At 43.0% G+C, this 20,631-nt stretch overlaps 2 protein-coding genes across 5 annotated transcripts in view; one reads left to right on the plus strand and one right to left on the minus strand.

Moving 5' to 3' along the window:
• PLA2G12A (phospholipase A2 group XIIA) overlaps positions 1-11,424 on the plus strand; it is a 29,302-nt gene extending 17,878 nt beyond the window's left edge. For 3 of the 4 annotated variants that reach the window (XM_045992521.1, XM_045992530.1, XM_045992539.1), the window contains 6 exons: positions 2,895-2,937; positions 3,470-3,616; positions 4,043-4,119; positions 6,364-6,539; positions 9,470-9,629; positions 10,806-11,424. In XM_045992521.1, coding sequence (XP_045848477.1) covers positions 2,895-2,937; positions 3,470-3,616; positions 4,043-4,119; positions 6,364-6,539; positions 9,470-9,629; positions 10,806-11,044 — 842 coding nt within the window. In that variant the 3' untranslated portion in view covers positions 11,045-11,424. Of the gene's footprint in view, positions 1-2,894; positions 3,046-3,469; positions 3,617-4,042; positions 4,120-6,363; positions 6,540-9,469; positions 9,630-10,805 lie in introns of those variants that run through there. The other variant, XM_045992546.1, reaches the window with a different exon arrangement.
• A 2,629-nt stretch (positions 11,425-14,053) lies between these two features.
• MCUB (mitochondrial calcium uniporter dominant negative subunit beta) overlaps positions 14,054-20,631 on the minus strand; it is a 98,938-nt gene continuing 92,360 nt past the window's right edge. Inside the window, exons 5-8 of the mRNA XM_045984864.1 lie at positions 18,567-18,727; positions 16,996-17,199; positions 16,295-16,411; positions 14,054-14,274 (exon numbers count right to left, since the gene is read on the minus strand). Coding sequence (XP_045840820.1) covers positions 14,197-14,274; positions 16,295-16,411; positions 16,996-17,199; positions 18,567-18,727 — 560 coding nt within the window. The 3' untranslated portion in view covers positions 14,054-14,196. The remainder of the gene's footprint in view (positions 14,275-16,294; positions 16,412-16,995; positions 17,200-18,566; positions 18,728-20,631) is intronic.

Below are 20,631 nucleotides of genomic sequence, written 5' to 3' on the forward strand. Positions count from 1 at the left end.
GGAAGGTAGCTGGCGTCTCTGGTAGGAGGGGTTTAGTTTTATTTTGGTGACCAGAGTGCAGAGACTTTGGAGTTTCCAGGCAGACCTGGTTTTCAGTCCCAGCTCCACTTCAGTGTCCTTGGACAAGCCTGACCACTGCGTGTCTTGGGCTGTAGAGCTGAGGGCAAGAAGGTCTAAAGTGCCAGGCCATCAACAGAGGCTAGCTGGCAGGATTATCTGGAGGCATTATCCAATTAAGGTGAGGAGAAAAAAGGTGGGATTCATTTTGTAAAAATTAAACTGTTTTAAGGAGCGGAGAGGTGATAGGTGCATCGTGGTGAAAAGGAAAATTGCCTAAATCAGAGGCAAGGAGAAGTGAAAAGAGGTCAAGTTTAATGGCGGACCCATTTTTGATGAATAGATTGCAGATGCACAGGAATTTATAGATATTATATAGGGTATCTCCATTGAAATTGATTTTTTCCATGATGGCAGAGCCCTTTACCCTCTTAGTTCATTTGTGTTCCTGCAGTGTAACGATGACTTTGTTAAAGTGTGCCCTTCCTGAAGTTTGTCTGCTGAGGACATACAGCCTAGAGTGACCACAACAGAGTCACAGAATATGACTGGTGAAGTAATGTCTGGTAGAAAGTGCCCTAGTGGGGAGGTGTGTGCCAGGTTAGTATCCCATATAGTTCACTTCCTATGAGGAAGATTCCCTGTAAAGCCACATGGAGAGTAGGATCTCTGGGAGAGCGGTGTGTGGGATAGAAACCATTCCAGTAAAGCAGTGTGTTCCAAAGAGCAGCGTCCCCGAGTAGGGAGGAGTCTGAGTTGGAAGTACTCCCCAGTAGAGCAGTGTGTGGAGCAACAGGTACGCCAACGGGGTGTGCGGAGCAGGAGGTGTATTTGGTAGAGCGGTGAGTGAAGCAGGTCTCCCAGGGGAGCACTGCACGGTCCGGAAGTGTGCCCGGGTGCGCAGTGGCTGCTGGGAAGGGTCCCGTATCTTGGGTAGAGCGCGGTCTTGGTAGGGAGTGTTGTGCAGAGGGCAGGGTGTGGGGTACAAGGATCCCAGGTAAAGCAGAACATGGAGACAGTATCCTGGGTAGCATGAATTGTGTGCTGTCCTCCTCAGAGCAGTGTGTGGTGAAGTTTCCGCGTAAAGCAGTTTGTGGAGTACGAAGAGTAGGATGTAGCCTCAGGTGAGCAGCTTGTGGACGGGGAAGTATTCCTGGGAGCAAAGCGTGGAGAAGGAAGTAGCATTGGCAGAGTGTGGAGTAGGAAGTGTTCTGGGTGGAGTCAGAAGAGTAGACCGGGTTCCTCCTAGGGTGGTATGTGGAGTAGGAGGTGTCCCGGTCGATAAATGTGTAAACGGCATTTTAGTAAAATAGCGTTATGAGGTGCAAGGTAACCTTGGTAGAGCAGCGTGTGGGGGACAGCGGGTCACCGGGAGAGCAGGGTGTGGAGGAGGGGTCCCCCATAGAGCCGGCTGGCTTTAGGAGGTGTGCAGAGAGAGCAGTGCATGGGGCAGGAAGGAAACCTTGGGAGATCGGGGAGGATGCATTAGGGAGGCTGCCCTTGACTCCTCGTTGGTATAAAAATCACCTTGTGAAAAATGCAGATTCCCCCTCCCCTGGGATTCTGAGTCTGCAAATCTGGGTTAGGATCCAGGAATGGGCATTCATCACCCACACCAGGAACTGATACCGAGGTTGAGAAAAACTGATTGAGGGTCTACTGGACCGCAGAGGGCCTTCGTGGGGTCCTGGTTGGATGTGGATGCCGGGTGGATTCCAGGAGGAATAGTCCCAAAAGCGATGGTGAAGGGCACAGAATTGAATTGCAGCCTCCCCCTCCCAGAGCAGATTGCTGTCAGCGAGGAGGTGACGTGAGGCTAGAACATCAGGTGTCAGGGACAGAAGGGAACGGGAGCCTCCTGGTTCCAAGGTGATGGGTGGGAGAGTCTGTCGTGCTACCCTCAGTGACCTCAGGGAGAGAGCATCTTATAATACCGTTAATATTTGTTTATTCCTTACTTTCTCTCCCCTCTGGCCGTTAAGTTTATAAAAACAGTCATGGGTGCATGGGCCTTTATTGTAAAAGATGCTAGACTATGCTGTCCAGTACAGAAGATACTGGCTATGTGTGGTTATTGAAAATGAATTAAAAATTGAGTTCCTTAGCTGCACAAGCCCCATTTCAAGAGCTCGGCAGCCACCTGTGGCCTGTGGCTAGCATATAGGACAGCACAGGTGCAGGAAGAGTCCATCAGCAGAATTCTGTTGCACAGCACTGCTCTAAGGAGTAGAGGAGGATCCAGTGAAGGGCAGCCTAGGGGGTGGGGAAGTCTGATCACAGGTTGGGGACATAGGGTCCCCATCATGGGATGGGTTGTAAGTGCATACGTGTCATTTGGGAGATCCAAAATTTAAGCCTTTGCCCTTGGCCCTTCCCTTCTCCAGACTTCTACCTCTTCCAGCCCATAGGGTAATCGAGTATTATCCACACATTGTGTTTCAGTTTTCCTCTGCTTTTAATTGCTTCTTGGTTATGGGACTATCTACAAAAACATTTTCTGCAGAACAGTTCTCTATTTCATATGTGTTGGTCCATAATCACAGAACCGTGTCACCATAGGTATATTTTGCAGTGAATGTATTTGCATAATGTTTTCTCCATTTCTCTTGATAATACTCTTTCCTATTTTGCCAATAAGAGTTCAGGGTGAGAAAGAATTGAGCTGTTTATTTCTAGTCATTTATTATGAAACAGTTTCCCTTCCTATTTTCCCTTTTCATACCTGACTTTTGAACCAAGCAAAACTAGAAGGGTTTACAGTTTGGGAGGACTGCTGTGTTTTTACCACAAGTCAAACAGCAAATTAATAAAATTCAACTTTTTTTTTTTTTTTAAAGGTGAGGAACAAAATGTGACAGAAACGGACGCCTTCCGAAAGAGGTAAAAATGTGCACTTTCGTAATGAAGGCCTCTTCCTTTGCTGACCGTGATCAGTCTACAAGAAGCAAGAAGGGCACCTGGGAGCAAGTAGAGCCAAGAACGGCGAGTGTTAGTGTTGGGTCTGGGGGCTGGTCGACCTGTGCGTTGGCTGCTGCCTCTGGTCATTTCAGGACCTACGGTGATGTTCAAAATATCTAGTAACTGGTGTGGCACGGGCACTGGAACCAGAGCTGGGGCCTATGCATGCTGTTGTCCCTGGTTCCTGGATCGTGGAGATAAGATGTTCCTGGAAGGACTGGGGGTCAGGGTGCTGAGGATGGCCGCTGTTTACCCATCAGTACAGAAACACTTCAGGGTTTTCCTTACCAGAATGGTGGTGAGGCTTGCCCAGTGCACACCAGAAGCATGTCAGCCCAGCAGGGGAGGCGCAGACAGCAGACCTCTGTCTACCCTCCACATTGATATTGGGCTTGGAGGAGCTCATTATTTAATATGACTTAAAGTGATTATTGTTTAAATTTTTCCCTAACAGTGAAATATTTGATCCGGCAGAAAAGTACAAAATGGACCACAAGAGGAGAGGAACTGCTTTAATCTTCAACCATGAGAGGTTCTTCTGGCATTTGATGTTGCCAGAACGGCGGGGCACCAATGCAGACAGAGACAATCTTACACGCAGGTACTGGTTTTATCTATGTGTCGGGGGACAGGATATTTAAGTGATACTTACCAAAACTTGTCCACACTGAGGAAATTACTGAGCAAGAGTCCCTGAGGCTCTGCCTCATGTAGGCACAAGTCCCTTGAGAACTTGCCTGAATTTCCTTCCTCACCTTGTTCTGTTAAATGTTAATGGGCTCTGCATCGTTACATAGTTGCACAGCAGACGGCAACATTCTGACTTGAATCAGTTATGAGTAAATCCTTCCCAACTGAGGGTGCTCAAGGAAAACCATCATTGTCGTAGTTCATTCATATTTCACTTTTTCTTTCCTCCTGAAGATCAATCTGTAGGTCATAAAAACTTGTATAGATGTGTTCCAAGTAAAAGCAGGTATCCGACCACTGTGAATAGCTCCTCTGCTAATACCCAGTTTATCACCAGGTTTTCAGAACTAGGATTTGAAGTGAAATGCTTTAATGATCTTAAAGCAGAAGAACTACTGCTCAGAATTCATGAGGGTAAGTAGTTTTCCTATTTATCTTCTGGGGGAATGGAGTATCCTATCTATAAAGGCATCCAGATAATTAACTGTGTTGTTAAATTCTTACCAACTAATTTAGCGTGGGTTACAGGTTTGGTGTGCCTCTCTGCTTGGATGTTACCCACCAGATTTGAGACTCTTGCAGAGTATTATGCCTCCAAAGTTTATGTTTAGCATCCACTCATTACAGTCTGTTATTCTAGAAATGAAGGAAATGACCTTCTCATTTGGCAATTAAAAGTCAATGCAAACACTACAGATGCTGGGCTGTCATGTTTCAGCTGACTCCTTCCATACCCAAGTGTTTTATTGGCTTCAAAATATTGTGGATTTTTTTTAAATTGTGGATTTACATATACTATCTCTAAACTTCTGTATCACTGCACAGTAGGTAATCTAACTTACGTTTATCATAATTACTGCATGCCATGGATTTTCAAGTTATTTGCAATGGACTATTACAGTATTTATGTATTTAAACTGCAGGGCTTTTTATTTTTTTTTAAATTTTATTTATTTATTTGACAGACAGAGATCACAAGCAGGCAGAGAGAGAGAAGAAAGCAGGCTTCCCGCGGAGCAGAGAGCCCGATGTGGGGCTCGATCCCAGGACCCTGGGATCATGACCTGAGCCGAAGGCAGAGGCTTTAACCCACTGAGCCACCCAGGCACCACACAGGGCTTTTTAAAAATTGAGTGTAATGGGGCGCCTGGGTGGCTCAGTGGGTTAAAGCCTCTGCCTTCGGCTCAGGTCATGATCCCAGGGTCCTGGGATCAAGCCCCGCATCGGGCTCTCTGCTCAGCAAGCAGCCTGCTTTCCTTTCTCTCTGCCTGCCTCTCTGCCTACTTGTAATCTCTCTCTGTCGAATAAACATTTAAAAATTAAAAAAAAATAAAAAAGAAATTAAGTGTAATATATAACATCAATTTCAGGTGTATACCATGATTCAATATTTGTATACATTGTAAAATGGTCACCTGTGTCTTCTCACCATCTGTCACCGTACAGAATTACAAATTACATTTTAAAAATTTACGTAGCCACTTTCAGATATATAGTAGTATTATAGGCACTATGCTGCACATTGTATCTCCATGACTTATAATTGGAAGTCTGTACCCTTTCACTCACTTTACCTCACCTACCAGCAACCACCAATCTCTTCTCTATCTGTAGCTTTGGTTTTTTTTTTTTAGATTCTACCTGTGAGATCATATGGTATTTGTCTGTCTTGGATTTCTTTCTTTCAGCATGACGCCCTTAAAATCCACCCTTGTTATTGCAAAGGCCAGGATTTCCTTTTTTATGGATGAATAATATTCTGTTGTATGTGTGTGTCTATATATCCAGATACCTGTATCCCATTTTCTTCCTTCCTTCTTTCACTGATGGACACTTGGGTTGTTTGCACATCTTAGCCTTTGTGCTTCAGGGAAATTGGGGGATGCAGGTGTTTCTTTCCAAATTAGGTTTTTCGTTTTCATCAGTAAATTCCAGAAGGGGAATTGCTGGATCAGATGGTATTTCTATTTTTAATTTTTTGAGACACCTCTGTACCAGACCTCTTTGACCTGCGGGTGTTCCGCTTTGCTCACCATCAGTACTGCAGATAGGGAGCGAAACTGGCGTGCTCCCTAGAGGCACAGCCACACAGAGCCATTGGCCAGAGTGTCTGTGAGGCCTTTCCAGGCCACCCTCAGCTCTCTGCTCCGTGACATATATTTCGTTGCCACAGTCCTCCCATATGTTTTTCATGTTCATTATTCTTTGTTGCAGAAAAGCTAATGAAATTCATTTTTAAACTCTCCGAATTTTTAGTAGATTTTTTAAAATCAGAGACAGTATGATATAAATTATTGTTTGATTAAAGACTAGGCTGTGTTTCATTACATCCTTTTTACAGTTATTAAAATAAATTTTCTGGAGCACCTAGGTGGCTGAGTGGGTTAAAGCCTCTGCCTTAGGCTCAGGTCATGGTCCCAGAGGCCTGGGATTGAGCCCCACATCAGGATCTCTGCTCAGCAGGGAGCCTGCTTCCTCCTCCTCTCTCTCTCTGCCTGCCTCTCCACCTACTTGAGATCTGTCAAATAAATAAAATCTTTTAAAAATAAATAAAATTTTCCTCCTCCATCTGTGACTTTATTCTTGTATTAGATTGAATTGTTATAGGTACATAATAAACATCTTCATTTCTTTGTGAACTACCGACTGCCTTTATAGCGTCAACCTCTAGCCACATGGATGCCGACTGCTTTTTATGTGTTTTCCTGAGTCATGGTGAAGGCAATCACATTTACGCATATGATGCCAAAATTGAAATTCAGACATTGACTGGCTTGTTCAAAGGAGACAAATGTCAAAGCCTAGTTGGAAAACCCAAGATATTTATCATTCAGGTAAGACTAATTTTGTTTTAGTTTTTTTGAAGATTTATTTTTTTCATGAGAGACAGAGACAGAGGGAGAAGCAGGCTCCCCGTTGAGCAAGAAGCCTAATGTGGGGCTTAATCCCAGGACCCTGGGATCATGACCTGAGCTGAAGGCAGACGCTTAACCATCTGAGCCACCCAGGTGCCCAATTTTGTACAGTCTTAATTGTAAAGTCCATGGTTTTGTACACATGATTATAAAGAATTAAAGCCAATTTTGAAAGTAACTCTCCAGGGGCGCCTGGGTGGCTCAGTGGGTTAAAGCCTCTGCCTTTCACTCAGGTCATGATCCCAGGGTCCTGGGATCGAGCCCCGCATCGGGCTGTCTGCTTGGCAGGGAGCCTGCTTTCTCCTCTCTCTCTCTCTGCCTGCCTCTCTCCCTACTTGTGATCTCTGTCAAATAAATAAATAAAATCTTAAAAAAAAAAAAAGTAACTCTCCAATAATTGGAAAGGCCCTTTTGGCTTCCCAGCCAATCAGAGTTACAATTAATAGTAATTCCCATTAGTAGTAATTCCTTCTTAACCAGGAATAAATGATAAAGATTTTTAGTTTATTAACAGACTGACATTTGAAAGGACTTAAAATAACCAATGTGCCACAGTCCAGCCTGGCGTTAGCTGGAGCTCCCCGAGGAAGGGTCTCTGGTGTTAGAGCGCTGTTTGGGGAGGCCAGTGGGCAGACTGCGGGTGAGTTCTGGTCCTAGCTTACTTCACCCTGTCACCTTTCCCCTCCACCACACTGGTATTAGGGATAAGATGTGTCTGGGCCTGAAGGATCTCATCTGGCACATCAGTAAGGAATCCGAACAGTGTTCTCATGCTGCAATTCTGTATTTCCACGAATAGCACGGGGGCATGGCCACATTCCAGCTGCCACCAAGCCTTGAGGGGAGGGGGCAGGGGGGGTCTCTGGGAGGTTGAGGATGATCCATGGTTTCCTGTTGGGACAGCTGCCTTGGAGTATCTGTCACACATGGGTAGAGTTATAGTTCTAGAACTTAAGACAGGCAGCCTGGGTTGGAGAAGTACATTTGAGAGTAAGGAGGAGGTGAATGGTAATGGCAGCCATGGGCGTAGATGAGTTTACCCATATCAAGTATAGCTTAAAAAGTGAGTGCAAGGGGCGCCTGGGTGGCTCAGTGGGTTAAAACCTCTGCCTTTCGCTCAGGTCATGATCCCAGGGTCCGGGATCGAGCCCCGCATCGGGCTCCTTGGCGGGGAGCCTGCTTCCTCCTCTCTCTCTCTCTCTGCCTGCCTCTCTACTTGTGATCTCTATCTGTCAAATAAATAAATAAAAAAAAAAAATCTTTAAAAAAAAAAAAAAAAAAAAGTGAGTGCAAAACAGAACTGAGGGACAGCAGTGAGCAGAGGAAAGATGCTAAGAGAGACAGCCCAGCGAACAGGGGAAAAATCAGGGAAAATAATGACATGATTGCTTTGTGAAAAGGGGAGTGGCTGGGGCTGTCAGAGACAACAGAATTCGAAATAACTAGCAGGCTGCTATGCAGTGAGAGCCACAAAGGAGGAAAATGTTTCGCCAGGTTACTTCTCTGTGCCTCCGATTCTTCGTCTGTGAAAGGAGATAAAATAGCACCGCCTCATGATGTTGCTGGGAGGATGGGCGACCTAACAGACCAGCACACTGGAACAGTGCCCAGCACGTGCCAGCCCTCCATAAAGCCTCACTCTCCAGCTCACTGCCTCTGAGCTGGCAGGTGAGAGCAGCACATTCTAGGGGTGGTATAGCCTAGATAGGAAGACAGTGGAAAATAAGTGCTGAAAAGAGGCCTGGGAATAGGAAATAAGATTAAAATCTTCCTGTAGAAATGGAATATTAGGGATCTTCTCTTTAACTGAAACCACTCACGACTTTTTTCTTTCAAAGCTTATAAGTCTTGGCAGCTCTTGCCCTATTATTATTTGCACAATAAAGAAATAGATAGCTTATAACTAATTAAGCATTTCAGAATGAGAGATGCATTTAAAATGCACTGTCAGATCTTCTTAGGTCACTGTATTAAGTGTACTAGGCCCACCAGAACAAAGTACACAGCCTGGGTGGCTTAAACAGAAATTCATTTTCTTACAGTTCCAGAGGTTAGCAGTCTGAGATCAGGGTATCGGTTCTCCTTGCCATGGACGTGGCTGTCTTGCCTCTGTGCCTTCACAGTCTCCTCTGTGCCCTAATCTAAGACACCAGTTATGGTAGATTAAAATCATAACAGACCTCGTCTTACCGTATCTCCAAATACAGTCACTTTTGAGATACTGAGGGTTAGGATTTCTATATATATAAATGGCGGGGGAGGGTAACAAAATTCAGCCATAATAGTCATTTAAGAGTAGAAATTAATGTCAGCCCATCTATGAGTCAGGATTAGCAGGTAAGAATTTGAGACTTCACTCTAAAGTATGAGCGAAAAGAAAAGGGCACAGTAAAAGATGTTTTCTTGGGTCACGTGGTGTCCTTTGACAATTTATGGCAGCAGCTGGGCAAGCACAACCCAGTCTGGGCATATATTGCCTGATTGAATAGAAACACTAGGCAAAGACCACAGTTTTTAAAAGGAGTGCATCTTTGGTCCTGCAGTGTGGCTGATCCATTAGAAACTTTAAAACCACAGAGGCTTTCTCCAGAGCATACCTTTCAATCAACACAACTTGATGTACAGTTGAGGATGCCAATTTTTTGAAAATCTTAATTAGAAGAAAACCTAAGTGGGGAAAACCAGTCAGCTTTGTATGCTCTGAAACTCGATGGCATGGTTTCTGACGTACCTATAAAGCGGCTTCTGTTGCTGCTGACATGATGGTGTCCGAAAGGACACACTGACTGTAAGCCTGAAGCACTGGGAAGGAGAACTTAGGTAAGACCAGAGAGTGGTTTTTCTCCTAGGCGTGTCGGGGAGACCAGCATGACGTGCCAGTCATTCCTCTGGACGTAGTGGATCATCGGACCGACGCCCCGGAGGCCAACGTCACCCAGGTGGATGCGGCCTCCGTGCACACGCTGCCGGCTGGGGCTGACTTCCTCATGTGCTACTCTGTGGCAGAAGGTGGGTGGCTGTTCACTACCAACCAGAAGTGGGCTGCAGTGATTTGATCCTGGCGCTCACAGTCTTAGAACAGATTTCTTTGATCACATGGCACAGGGTGATCTCAAGTGTAGAGTGACTTAGAGAAAAATCATTCCTGAGAACCGTGGCAGCTTAAAGTTACATTGAATATTAGCTGCCTGTTATCATGATGGTGTCATAGTGGTATTTGTGGAAAGCGTTGTTGAAAACACTTAGATGCTTGCTGTTCCTTGCTAGGGTAGCAAACTTTTTCTTTCCAGTCTCGTGTCAGAATCACTGCCTGGCTACTGTGGTCTTGGGACTTTTCAGAAATGAAGGAAACTACTTAGAACTAACCCCATTTTTCTAAAACTATATAAATCAATCCCTTTCCCATATGACACTAGTCAACAGAGAAAAGTTTTGAAACAGGGACATATCTTAAGTCTTTAAGAATTGCTGAGAGAGGCACCTGGGTGGCTCAGTGGGTTAAGCCTCTGCCTTCGGCTCAGGTCATGATCTCAGGGTCCTGGGATCGAGCCCCGCATCGGGCTCTCTGCTCAGTGGGGAGCCTGTTTCTCCCTCTCTCTCTGCCTGCCTCTCTGCCTACTTGTGACCTCTCTGTCAAATAAATAAATAAAATATTAAAAAAAAAAAAGAATTGCTGAGAGGGACACCTGGGTGGCTCAGTGGGTTAAGCCTCTGCCTTCGGCTCAGGTCATGATCTCAGAGTCCTGAGATTGAGCCCCACATCAGGTTCTCTGCTCAGCGGGGAGCCTGCTTCCCTTCCTCTCTCTCTGCTTGCCTCTCTGCCTGCTTGTGATTTCTGTCAAATAAATAAATAAAATCTTAAAAAAAATTAAAAAAAAAAAATTGCTGAGAGGGGCACCTGGGTGGCTCAGTGGGTTAAGCCTCTGCCTTCGGCTCAGGTCATGATCTCAGAGTCCTGAGATCGAGCCCCACATCAGGCTCAGCAGGGGGCCTGCTTCCCCGACCCCCACCTCTCTCTGCCTGCCTCTCTGCCTACTTGTGATCTCTCTCTCTGTCAAATAAATAAATAAAATCTTTATTTAAAAAAAAAGAATTGCTGAGAACTTCTGTTTCTGTAGGGGTGCATTATAAACTCGAAGTAACCAAAAGCCAAAAATACTTCAGTGTCCTTTTCCTTCTTTTTAGGCTATTATTCTCATCGGGAAACTGTGAATGGCTCATGGTACATTCAAGATTTGTGTGAGATGCTGGGGAAATTCGGTTCCTCCTTGGAATTCACAGAACTCCTCACTCTGGTGAACAGGAAAGTCTCTCAGCGCCGAGTGGACTTTTGCAAAGACCCAAATGCAATTGGAAAGAAGCAGGTTCCCTGCTTTGCCTCAATGCTAACTAAAAAGCTGCATTTCTTTCCGAAATCTAAATGATAGGGACTATTTTGTTTTATGTATCTATATTCAAAACAGATTTTCCATCTTTTTATATGAATAAATACCACTAGGTTGAAATTTATGATACAGCGATTTATAGTCTTAAAGGTTTAATGAGAACTTTAAAGAATAGTTCATATTGGTATTAGACATGGTGAAAGGGTTTTGATATATGTGAAATGAAATCCTCAGGGAATTACTATAAAAATCCACAAGGATTTGTAATACTTGATTTTTATAGTAAATCACAAGGTTACTCAAAATATCTGGCTGATTTAACTTGTATTTTGTTTTTTATAGACGTTTTATAGTGTTTTTTAAAGGTTTTTGAAATCCAAGAATTAGTTGTTTTTCCTTAATAAAATATTTGAAATTCATATTTTAATTTTTCTAATTCATTTTCTTATTTAATTCAGAGTAGAGTTTTACTTGGTCATACAAATTCATCTACATATGGATTTCCACTTTTTAAAAAAGATGTTATTTATTAGAGAGGCTGGGTGGCTCAGTGGGTTAAACTGCTGCCTTCGGCTCAGCTCAGGTCATGATCCCCATTGTCTTGGGATCACATCCCACATCCAGCTCCCTGCAGGGAGCCTGCTTCTCCCCGTTTGTACTTCCTCTCACTTTCTTTCAAATAAAGTCTTTTCCAAAAAAAAGATTTATTATAGAGAAATGACGAGGGGGGTGTGGAGGGGACACATGGAGAGGGAGAAGCAGACTCTCCACTGAGGAGGGAACCCAATATGGGGCTCAATTTCAGGACCCTGAGTTTATAACCTGAGCTGAAGGCACAGCTCACCCAACTGAGCCACCCAGGAGCCACCAGATTTATTACTTTTTATATAGGACTTCAATTCTCACATTTAAAAAAATAAATAAAATAGTAAAACCTTTACGGAAAGATATCCCATGATCATGGATTGGAGGTTTAGTATTTTTAAAATTCTTTGTCCATCCTGCCTAAACTATCAATCGACAGATTCAGTGTCATCCCTATCAAAATACCTATGGCATTTTTTCACAGAACTAGAACAAAGAATCCTAAAATTTGTATGGAACCACACAAGACTCCAAATAGCCAAAGCCACCTTGAGAAGAACGAAGCTAGATGTATCAGCATGGTACTGGCACAAAAACAGATTAATGAAACAAAACAGGAAGCCCACAATCAAATAATCTTTGACAAAGATAGCAAGAACATACAATGGAAAAAAAGACAGTCTCTTAAAGGGGCATCTGGGTGGCTCAGCTGGTTAAGTGTCCAACTCTTGGTTTCGGCTCAGGTCATGAGCATGGGAACTTGGGATTGAGCCCCATGTTGGGCTCTGCTTAGCACACGGTGTGCTTCAGATTCTCTCTCCATCTGTCTCTCTCAAATTAAGTCTGTAAGAAAAAACGAAGTCTTAAATAAATGGTGCTGAGAAACTAGAGAGCCATATGAAAAAGAAGGAAACTGGACCACTTCTTACACCATATATAAAAATAAAATCAAAGTGGACTGAAGACTTGAATGTGAGAACTGAAACCATAAAACTAGAGGAAAATATAGGCAGAAAGCTCTTGCACATTTGGTCTGAGTACCTGCTCCCAGGCAAGGGCAACAAAAGCAAAAACAAATAGGACTATACCAGACTAAGCAGTTTTTACACAACAAAGGAAGCCAATGAAACAAAAAGGCAACCTACTGAATGGGAGAAGATATTTATAAGTCATAATACCTGATAAAGGGTTAATATTGACATTATATAAAGAATTCATTCAACTCACCACCAAGCAAACAAAAACCAATCCAAATAAAAAAATGGTTAGAGGACCTGAATAGACTTTCTTCCAAAGGAGACACAAATGGCCAATAGACACATGAAAAGATGCTCAACATCACTCATCAGGGAAATGCAAATCAGCCACAATAAGCTATCACCTCCCAACAGTCAGCATGCCTAATATCAAATACCACCTGAAATGCTTCCCCTTGGTTCCAAATTCCACCCAAAAGGCAAGGCCCACCCTTCCCAAGTGGTTTCTCTGAACTCTCATCTAATCGTACTGATGGTCTTATCTCCCTGAGAATAGAGTTCAAAGGCAAAACATGTTCTAAGGACTCGTCATAATGCTTAACCTGGTGATATTCATTATAAAAACATACTAGTTCATCCTCTTAGTTTAGTTATAAGACACCAATATAGTAGTGATTCAAAATCTCCATGTTTCAAGACACTGACACACACAGCAAGTGGTCACCGTGCACTGTTCCAGTCTGGGTACAGGAAGTTTGAATCTGATTTGATTGAAAGACAAACTATGAAAACACTGGGAGCTTCGGGGTGGTGTTTTTGTTTTTTTTTTTAATAGCAAATCTCTAATATCAGGTTATCACGATCACCCTTTCTGGCCCACAGGCCCTGAAATCCTGGACAATGGACCAAATACCATTAGTTGTAAATGCATGAAGATTTATCATCTTCTCTGAGTAGGTGCTGAAATCTGGCTCTGGGCAGTTGGGCTAACTAGCCTCTCCGTGCCTCCATTTCCTTATTACGAAACTGGGATTAAAAATAGCTACTCTCATAGGATTATAGGATTACAAATGACATATATGTGAAAGCTTACATCAGTACTTGACAGCATATAAACGGTATCTATCTCAGTAGATATTACTTAAAATGAAATGTTTCAAATGACATTTTATGATAATTTTAGCTATGTTTAATGATCAAGGTCTTGGAACAATCATGTATTTAAAAATAAATTAATGACAAGACAATTCTAAAGGAAGCCGAAGAATGAGAGTGAATTCCACGCACCCTGACCATTCCCCCTCGCAGGGAGAATGAACACAAGGTCCAAGGACAACGACGCTTAGCTCAAGTTCCAAGCCCCAGACCCAGCTGCAGCCGCTGACTTGGACTGACTCGGCCAAGCTCCTTCTGGCATTAATCCCTGAAAAGTCATGTGACTCCACAAACCAAAAATGTCAAGTGAGAACTTCAAAGAATACCTCTGTTTTTGCAAGCATTTTTCTTTAATTGACAAAAGACACTGAAACAATCAAATTCAAAGGAACTATGGGACTCAGAAAGTTCCAGTTTCTAAGTTGCGCAATCAACACACACAGGAAAAATTCAATGACATTTAAAAATCCAAGATTAATTCTTTTCATTGATTTCCTCTCCTTGCATTCGCAAACAAAGGGAGTGGCGCACCTGTTTCAGGGATTCCGTAGCCTGTCAATGGGAAAAAGAAAAAAGTACATGATCAAAGAGAACGAGAAACAGCATTACTTCAGGAAAGGAATTCTATAAATTTAATGCATCCTTAGGTTATTGAAACTACTAATGGCAAATATCTACAGTATTTTGATGAATAGGGATCCTTTCTGAAAAGAAGAGTTTAAGGCTTCTAATGTATCCTTCAAGTTCTTGCTGTTTGCTGTTCCTTTTATAATGGTTTTTCTAGTTCTTATTTGAAAAGAAAAACACTGGGACCAATCATTCTCCCTTCTTCCTCAAATTACTGCCTTAAAAAAATACTTAATAGGTGCTATTTTTTTTTTAAAGATGTTATTTATTTATTTGAGAGACAGAGAGAGACAAGCAGGGGGAGCAGTAGGCAGAGGGAGAGGACTGCAGGCTCCCCAGTGAGCAGGGAGCCTGATTCGGGGCTCAATCCCAGGACCCTGAGATCATGACCTGAGCCGAAGGCAGACACTTAACCCGCTAAGCCACACAGGTGCCCCCATTAAATGCCCAGGACTATCAACCAGTGGGAAGAACATCCATCCTTTAGCCTCCTTGGATTATATCATTCAAATGTAAGAGTACCCGCTAATTAAAAATAATATTATATTTTTCTTAAGTAGTGATGTTAGAAAATTTTTAAAAAATATTAAAGGTTTTATCATCCCCAACTCTTGGATTACAAATTGAATTCTAGAACTTGTTTTTTTAATTTGAGAAATGGGTAGTTTAGAACGTTACAGGTAACAAGAGACATTATGAACATTGGCTATTAAAGGAGCATGCATTAATCAATGGAAGAGATTTTTACTGAAACTTTTTTCTTGTAAAATTACTAAGAAAAATTAAAAATCTAGTTAATGTGCTAAGAAGCATATAGCAACTGAATCAAGCTAATGAGTCCACTGGGAGGCCAGAGTAAAAGCTGCAGATTATGTGGAAGACCCTCAGAGCACAGGTTCCAGAGTCAGGCTGGTGGGTCCATAGCCTTATCTCCCCACTTTCTAACAGTGTAATACCTGGGCAAGTAACTAAGCACCTCCCTTTTCTCACCAGAAAGATGGAAAAGATGAAATGAGGAATCCGTGTTGACTCTCTTATTTTTAAGGAGGAGAAGTTATAAATACCTTTAAAAAGCTTAACATGTTTTACCGGTGTTCATCTTCCTAAAAGTCTACTTTCTTTTATGTTCTTAAAAGTTGGGCTTGAGGGATGCCTGCCTGGCTCAGTTGGTTGAGCTTCCAACTCTGATTTCGGCTCAGGTCATGATCTCAGGGTTGAGAGATCCAGCCCCGCATCAGGCTCCGTGCTGCACATGGAGCCTGCTTAAGATTCTCTCCCTCTCCCTGTGCCTCTGCTCCAAAATAAATTTTTTTTTTTTTAAGATTTTTATTTATTTATTTGACAGAGAGAGAGAGATCACAAGTAGGCAGAGAGGCAGGCAGAGAGAGGAGGAAGCAGGCTCCCCGCGGAGCAGAGAGCCCGATGCGGGGCTCGATCCCAGGACCCTGAGATCATGACCTGAGCCGAAGGCAGCGGCTTAATCCACTGAGCCACCCAGGCGCCCCTCCAAAATAAAATTTAAAAAAAAAGGGGGAGGAAGAAAAAAGTTGAGCTGGATATTGGACAGTTTTCTTTAAAAACACATATTCAGAATGTGAATAGAAATCAGAAATAGAAATAGAAATAAGAAATAAGAACTGCTACTGGAAACTATTATTTTACTATCTCAAAGTCATTTAAGACATCTCCCCCCACACATTAAAAGACATCCATCCCCATGCAGAATATGGGAGTCAAAACCAAAACTGTAGGATGTGAAATTAGCATCACACACTGTTTCACTGAGCATCAACTGAAACATCAACTGTTTCACTGAGCAAAGCAGAGTACACAGAAGTCTATCGAGGACCAAGCTTGAACTTGGGGATTTCCCCGATACTATGTTCTAGCTCCCAAAGAGCCCAAACAGGACCAGTCACAAGAGGTCGTATTTCCGACACGGTACCTTAGCAAGATCTTCTTTTAACTTGTTGTACTGCACCACATCAAAATGTTGTTTCTTTGATTTCTTATGGAAGAAGTGCAGAAACTGCCTCCTTTTAACAGCTGAGTAAGTATAATCCTAAAAGGAAAAAAGGGGGGGAACATGTTTTAAATGAACATGTCTCTGTAAGAAAGACACTTGCCTTAGCAACACTAAAGCAAAAGAAGGCAGATGAGTAAAATATTTGCAGTGGCCAACAGAGGAAGCATAAGGCAACACAAGGAAAACATTTCATCTTGCTTGAGATCAGCGGCTGTTCTCAAAAGCAAGCAAGCTGGGAAGAGGAATCTCACATATTGGGATAGAAAGGAGAGAAAGGAAACTGTTTTGGCAAAATAATCATGCAATGAAAGCTAAAGTTACTGAGTGTTTTTGTAATACATATTCAATTTTATTTCTAAAGACACAGAACACAATTTGATGTGCTTATCTCCACGGAGAAATTTATGAGTTGTACTATTTATTTCTCTATAGAGGTTATCGGTTTTCTGTGCTGTATATGCGCTATCCTCATGAAAAACAACAACAGAATTTATCACCTTATACAGACCCAGAGAGCAATTCAGTAAATAAAAAAGGTTTTATTGCTCATTACTTCAGTTGGATATGGAATTATTTGCAAAACATGTTCTAACTTACCATTTTCCTAACAAACTACTCACCTGGCGAGTGACGATAAAGTATGCAAAAAAGACCATGGAATTTGCAAATGTGATGAAGTATGTCACCGGTTCCATGATATCCCAGGAGTACACCCACCAAGTGAGCCAGGCCAACGCCCCGCCCTGAACGGACAGCAAGGCTAACCCGGTCCACAGAAGTCCACTGGTTTTGGCTTCTGAGCGAGCTTCGATGCCAGCTTTTATCTAAGGGGCAAAACCAGCCTGGTTACAGGGTACCCACTCATGGGGAAAGAAAAGGAGGAACAAAAGTAAAGTAACACCTATCTGCATTATATTAACGAGGTCTGATTTAGGGACAAGTTATGAAACAGACACATTCATGAGTGATCACTTATTTCCAATTCAGTTCATTAAATGAGCCTTTTTTTTTTTTTTTTTTTTTTTTTTACTATAAAGGTAATATCTGCTTGTGGGGAGAAAAAATTAAGTAGTATAGAAGGATATACAATGGAAAACTCAAGATGCTGTCCTCTGAAGCCTGAAATGATAGGCCTATTCTCTCTGACCCAGCAACTGCACGTCTAACAATGCGTCCCGGAGGTAGCCTTGCTCACACATCGTCCATTTCAGGTGCTCAAGAGTAAAAGACTAACACTTGTGCCTACATCTACCGAGCTATTATGCAGCAGTATCGAGGAAACTATGTACCCGTGCAGAGATCCTTCTAGCATACACTGTTGGTGAAAAAAGGGGAGGGAGAACAGTATATAACAGTGTATGCCCTTTTCTGAAAAAGGGAACAAAATAATGTATTTGACTTGTGTATACACAGATGAAGAAAATCTAAAATGATCCATGGGTGTGGGGATACGGCAATAGGAGGAAAACTTTCCACTGGCACCTTTCCCAATTTTCAAATCTTAACACGAGTAAATATATCACCAACTTTTTAAAAAGTGAAAAATAAAAATGTGGGTACACACAATACAACAAATAAAATTTCAAAGGCCCTTGCTCTGCCATCCTTAGACGATACTATTTTAAAAAGTTTCTTTTATTTCCAGAAACTTCCTATTCAAATATGAAGATATGCAGAAGAAAGTCATCAGGTTTTAAAAGTCAGAGGGGATTGGAGATTTAGGAGACACCGTTTTTTCCCTTAAAACAGACTCCAACGCTGCCTCCCCAAAAAAGTTATTATTTTTTTCCCTCCATCAGTGATTAACTTCGGATGTTAGGAAGCCATTGCTAACTTTCCAGCTGTCTGTATGGTAAGCAGAGCTGGGGCCACCAGCCTGTTCTCCAAAAAAGAAACCAGCAATCCTGCAGCTGGTACATCCAGGCCCATCTGATCCTCATTCACAGAGACAGCGTGGCCAGCAGCGGAAGGCGGCGCGCACACTGTTCAAGATGGTGGCTCCAGTGGGGCCGCCATGCACTAGCTCTGCACCTTCGCCGTCTCTGCAACTGAGGCAACAGTACACACAGGCTCATTGTGAGGACTGAAGGAGAAAGCGAGCCTATGTAGGGCGTTCCCCAAAACGTTCACTTAGCAAGCGCTCAATCAACAGTATTATGTTCAAAGAGCCTCAACGGTGATGCTTCCTAACCTGTTCGAGAGGCTGCAGCTGTCCCTTCAGGTGGTCAATTCTCTCCAGTAAGTGGTGCTCTCTCTTTTTCTGAAACTCTTCTAAGTGCAAAGCTGTGAACAGTCTGTGAACCAAGGATTTCACATTGTCCATCTCTGTAGCATGCTCCATACTCAGTTTCTCTGAGAGAAGACACAAAGGACACGTAAGGCAGTCACCACACTTCTTCCTCCAGGCTCTCCGAATCCAGAGAACCCAACCAGGGTGCCCATGGCTGGCGGCCTGGGCGCTCCAAGCCCTAGGGAGGCATCTGGGATTGGCCTTTCTTCTTGTCTCAGGTGATCTGTCCCTCCCACAGAAACAAAGCCAGGAATGATATATTACTAGACAGTAGGCTTAAACTTCATTATGTTTTTTGTCTTTTTTTTCTTTTGTAATATGACTTTACTGTTTCTTTAAAAATCTTCATACAGGAAAAGGTAGCCATCTATCAGAATCCAGGTGCATGCCTCACCTTGTTTGTAACACTTTAGAGTTTATGGGTTCATTTTGTCTTTGTTTCAAGTTTTTATTTAAATTGTAGTTACTTAACATCTAGTGTAATATTGGTTACAGGAGTAGAATTTAGTGATTTGTCACTTATGTACAACCCCCAATGCTCACCACAAGTGCTCTCCTTATGGTTATTTTCACACCTGACTTCAGCCTAAGATCCCTCCCCCCTTAGACCCCAGGCATCTATCCAAAAATTACTTTAGGATGCACGGGGAGGGAAGCTGGTATACAAACATGTAAATGAAAGTATAATATGTATAATATACATTTTGAAAAGCAATTAAAGTGTAAATTCTTTTCAGCAAGATGTAGGTCTGAAAGGAGGTTCACATTGAGAAGAAAGGAAGTCAGTTTCTAAGTTATTAACAAAGTTCTTTTGCCTATGGATTTCTCTTAATCCTTCTGCCTCTTTGGATCAATAAACTCCCACAAACTTCCACAAACAAACTGGGTTGCAGTGCTCCTTTCCTCAGGACCATAACTGTTGCCCAGCACTACAGGAGAACTGGGGCCGGGGGCAGAGTGCGAGGCAGGACGGATCTGCCGGCCAGTCATGCGCACCTGCTGCCTGGGGAGGCTTAGGACCCCAGGTTAAGGACTAGCTCTGTAAGCCTCCAGTGCCAGCAGGGCTCCAGTTATTTCCCTTTTATCTCCACACACTGCCTCCAAGACATTATCTTGGTCTTTAATCCCTTTTACATTCTAGGCTACAGCTGCCACGAAGAAGTGAGAAGTCAAAGTTCCCTTCTAGGCTTCTGAGATTTGTAGAATAGTCAGAGCCCTTTTGTTTTGATGGGAAATGTAATGCTATTTTAAAAGTCTAAAAAAAAAAAAAAAATTAAAGGTCTACATATAGAAGAAAGGTACAGATGGGACACAATTCCATCCCTAGCTGTGGAGCATATCCAGGACAGACAAAGCCAGACGTTAAAGGGATCAGGATAGATTTTAATCAGTAACCACTGCGATGAGGGAGAGGATCCAGGGTGAACTGAGCTCAGACTCCTGTTTGTGCAGTGGTGGCTGGTGTTTTCAGGGACAGGGGTGAAGCGGGGATGTCAGGGGCTTAAGCAGATTCAGGGAAGGGGAAATCTACAAAAATTGGGCGTGAAGGTTGCTGGTTATGTGACTAATGTTTGTGTTGTTGATGAGCACTTAGGCGGAAGAGAAACCAACAGAGGGCCGGCCCGTGCAAGTCCGAGCAAGGCAGCGACCCAGCTGGCAGGGAGAGCTAGAGTTCCCTCCCTGGACGTCAGCGTTTCAAAGAGGAGTTTCTCAGGTCCTTGAGATGACAGTTCTGGACAGTAGAAGCTGTACACTTCAAAGCCATCGAGAAAGGATTTATAATTGCAAGCTTTCCCAAGTAACTGCTATGAGAGGGGGTTCAGGGACCTGCCGATCACCAGGTTTTCCCCAAATAAACAGGAAGTTCTCCTGACAGTGGTGCACTTTCCCAGGCAAGGATTTTAGGAGGGCTATAGTCTAATCCTAGGGATAGGCCCTTGAGCTGCAGAAACCATGTGGGTGTCTG

The sequence above is a fragment of the Meles meles genome, chromosome 2 (genome assembly GCF_922984935.1).
Source record: "Meles meles chromosome 2, mMelMel3.1 paternal haplotype, whole genome shotgun sequence".
Lineage (NCBI taxonomy): Eukaryota > Metazoa > Chordata > Mammalia > Carnivora > Mustelidae > Meles > Meles meles.